The sequence below is a fragment of the Sphaeroforma arctica genome (assembly GCF_001186125.1).
Source record: "Sphaeroforma arctica JP610 unplaced genomic scaffold supercont1.144, whole genome shotgun sequence".
Taxonomy (NCBI): domain Eukaryota; class Ichthyosporea; order Ichthyophonida; genus Sphaeroforma; species Sphaeroforma arctica.
In genome coordinates, this window is record NW_014040414.1 from 120,572 (window position 1) to 124,507 (window position 3,936).

General features: G+C 43.1%; 1 protein-coding gene across 1 annotated transcript; it reads left to right on the forward strand.

Annotated features, from left to right (window-relative positions):
* Window positions 1-2,868: 2,868 nt before the first annotated feature.
* Window positions 2,869-3,773, forward strand: SARC_03007 (hypothetical protein; the record flags this gene model as incomplete). The annotated part of the gene is made up of 1 exon (XM_014303226.1): window positions 2,869-3,773. Exon 1 carries the CDS (start codon window positions 2,973-2,975, stop codon window positions 3,771-3,773), a length of 801 nt encoding a protein of 266 aa, XP_014158701.1. The 5' UTR covers window positions 2,869-2,972.
* Window positions 3,774-3,936: the final 163 nt, after the last annotated feature.

Consider the following 3,936-nt stretch of genomic DNA (forward strand, 5'->3'; position numbering starts at 1 on the left):
CGTTATTATGTCTATCTACAAATTAGGCATGTGGTCATGAACACTTAGTACTTCTAGTGAAAATTATTCAATAAAGAACAGCTAGAGGTACGCCCTGTGTGATCGAGGATATTTAAGGCTCTTAACAAGAGGCAGTCCCGATCATTCTTACACAAGCTACCACTGCTAAATCCTAACTGACTAAATTGTATTTTAGTTTAATATAGTTTGAAACCTAGTAATTTCCATCGAAGTTTACAGCATGAGGTCATGAACACTTAGTACTTCTAGTGAAAATTATTCAATAAAGAACAGCTAGAGGTACGTCTTGTGTGTGGTCAAGGGTATTAAGGCTCTTATCAAGAGAGAGTCCCGATCATTCTTACACAAGCTACCACCCTAACTGACTTAAATTGTATCTTAGTTTATTTAACATAATTTAAATCTTTGTAATATCCATCGAAGTTTACATCCAGAGGGTTGCAAATCCCGATACTTTTAAAAAGCTAATCTCCTCGACGAACGGGCTCATGGCAATCCTAGTTGGCTCCTCACTCATGAGTGGATGGAAATCAATGCACGATGCTGGATCCCTATTGCCGTTGTATTTCATTGCGCTCGTGTGCGAATTGATGGAATAATTTCATACCCTATCTCCAGTGTCAACTGTATATTATCCTTAGCACAGCTAAAACTTCCGCCAGCACGAAAACAAACCAATGCATACAGGTTGCTTTCTTTGACCCACTCAGAACAGAACAGCTATCACCTCTGGCCAGGAATTCCAAACAGCAATCATCTTCTCCAAAGCTTACCCTGAGTTTGAAAAACACTGCAACGTCTACCTCGGAGCTAAAATCCGTCGCATGAACATCAAAAACCAAACCTCTGACAATGCCAATGGCTTTGCTGGTACTTCATAAAGATACAATTCATGGCTCGATGCCTTCTGATCGTCTTGGTCAAAAGCATGCACTGAATATGGGTTGTGATGGAACTATACCATGAAATACAATGGTCTTCATTTAAACCTGAAGAGCCTCAATAACATTTCCGACCGCGTTTTTGAAATTTTTCTTTACATACCACCTCACGACAAGCCGCATATGATCATCGCCGACAGTATTGTCTTTCAGAGTGCCAAAACAAAAGCCATATACTTCTCCTCCTTGCCCAGAATTCAATGATATGATTGAACATCAACATGACACGTTGAATAATCTGACCCGAGTCCAGCTTATGAAAGCCAATCACTTTAAAGGTTGCTGGGATATGTTAAGATATATGCGGGCATCACACGTAGTGAGAACCTTTCTACAAGGCCATCATATAATTACTGGCTAACAAGTGATTTCAAACTATTGTCCTACGTTTTCCTGATGCACACATGGCTGCATCATTATCTGGAAAGTCGAAAGAAATAAATACACTGTTGCACTGGATCATTTTGGTCGAGGGGTCTTTCTTGGCCGTTACTTTAATTTCACCCATGATACCTGAAGTTTTAAAACTCAACGCAAACTCTACTCAACAAACGTTAAATACAACTCTACCAAAATGTAGTTCGCAACACAGTAGATTTGAAACAGTTTATTAGACATTTATCCGAGCTTTCCTAGCACTTCTGCTCGACTAACCTACCGTGTGACCTGTATGTGTATTCTATAGCCTACCAGGCCTCCTGAACCTCCGAAAGCCGTCAAGGCAGTTCATTCTCCTTAGAAGACCATTCCACGAAACCTTCCTTTCTTGACAGTCCTTACTACCTCTCTAGTGATCCACCAATTCTCTATGCAGCATAGTGTCCTAGTATTATCTCTCAGCTCCATCACCCTGGCATATCAGCTCCATCAGTCCATCCATATCAGCTCACTAATCACCTTGACAGCCTCCCAGGCATATTGCATGTGACCAACCCTGGCAGTTCGGTACCCAGCACCAGTACCAAACTCAACCCTTGTGGCTCTTACAAAAAAATAGATTAATTCAGAATGATCTACTGACAATAAAGGGTGTTTATCTAGCTCCATATCTTTCACTTACGTTATTCCAGTTGACTGGACGAAAATTAGAATAAAAGTACCGAATCAGTATCAACCGACCAACCAATTACATCTCAGCATACTGCCTCTGTGCATTGTGTCTTCTCAATCTTAGGCCGCTGATTCTTCGCCATCGATAACAAAGATATTCCTAAGACAGTCCTCCCTCTTCTATTTTACCCAATAATTTAACACTACCCATTTAACATCTACTTCGGCTCCTCCTGCCACAAGCCCCCATCTCTTTCCTCCGTCGCTTCCCGTAGCTGCTCCACCACCAATTTTACAGCAAATTTGACTAACCTCCCCCACAATTCTGTTTAGTGATTCCACAGGCAATCACCTCAACGTAGTCTCTTTGACACCTCCTATATCGATTATTCCTCCGATACCCCAGCCCGATTTTTCTCAGTTGATCTACATAGAACCACGCAACCAATTGTTGCTGTCTTGGATACTCGGCGCATTGATCTCTCAGATCAAACCCCGCAGCACTTCACTTATCTCCGATTGCCTTAGTCTGCGTCTCAGTAGCCACCAACACCCCTGGCCTCCGACAACTCAAAACTAATCCTGCAACTTAGCAGCATCCACCGCCATACCCGTCCCGGATTACTACGCACCATTCGCATTTGTATTGCTCCCACTCTATACCAATCCATCAACCCTTTACCACATTCACTTCAACTATTTATCACTACTCATCAGTGTTATCACCACAAGACGAAGTGATAAATTTAAAAAAAAATGCATCATCAAAAAATATACGCGAGTCTACAACTCAGGCGCAAAAGTTGTTTACTCAAATAAAGCCGGACGTTTGCTAGACTCACGGTGCAAGTGCACATATGCCACACAAGCGTATGGTAAGGGTGTTTCGCGTATAGAGTAGACAAACTTGACTCTATTGGGATAGCTCTTCACGCCGAACATCAGTATTATACCCAGATCATGGACTGGGACTTGCAGATGGAGGCTATGTCCTCCTACGTAGTCGAGTCGGCGAAAAATATAACGGTGGCCATTAGCGAAGCTATTCCCGACGACATTCACCAGCACTTGGAATTAACTCGTAATGCATACGAATCCACAATCACAGCTATACGACTGTGGGGTCTGGTGTTCTTGCCTGTGTTCAACTTTCTGTATTGGCTGGTGGTAAGTGTATGGAACGTGGTCCTCCCGATTTTGCCACCGATCTGGGAAGCGCTGAAGTCGGCGGCAGCGTACATATGGCAACTATTCCTGATTCATGTGTGGCCCAGTATACATATACGGCTGATGCATATGAAGCGGAAACTGTCACAAGCCGATCCACCGACCGTGGCGTTCACGATAGCTACTATGTTCATCTTGGTCATGGTGTTGAGTAAGATCAGATCGTTTATCAGGGCAGGATACCTCAAACGTCTGCGAGTGTATGCTGTTCAGAAGGCCAGGGATATGAATCGCATGGTTAAGAAGATGCTGAGCGGACTGGGAGCAAGCACGTTCCATGTCTGCATTTTCGCACACGCTTTACTCACTGTGTTTCATTATCTGCCAGAGGCAGCTACTGAACCGCTCTCGCATCCAGCTTTGTTTTGGCTTGTAACACTGTGTTACCCAGCATACGCTACACTGTGTGCCGTGCACCAGTATCGAGTGGCTGACCCCAGGCCTTCCACACTGAACAATCTGAACAGGTGGCTCACGTATTGGACTGTCATCGTAGCCCTCGGCGTCGTGCTGCAGGTGTGTCGATTTTTATAGGAGTGTATACCTACATGAGTGTGCATTTCAGTCGTAGTTTGAAATTATTTTGTTCGTCGATATGTCTGTAAACGTGGATGTCGCATTGAACTGTATCACCTACTTATATCTGGATATAAGTTTATTTGTTAAAAGTTATATATAATAATAGATATATAAAATA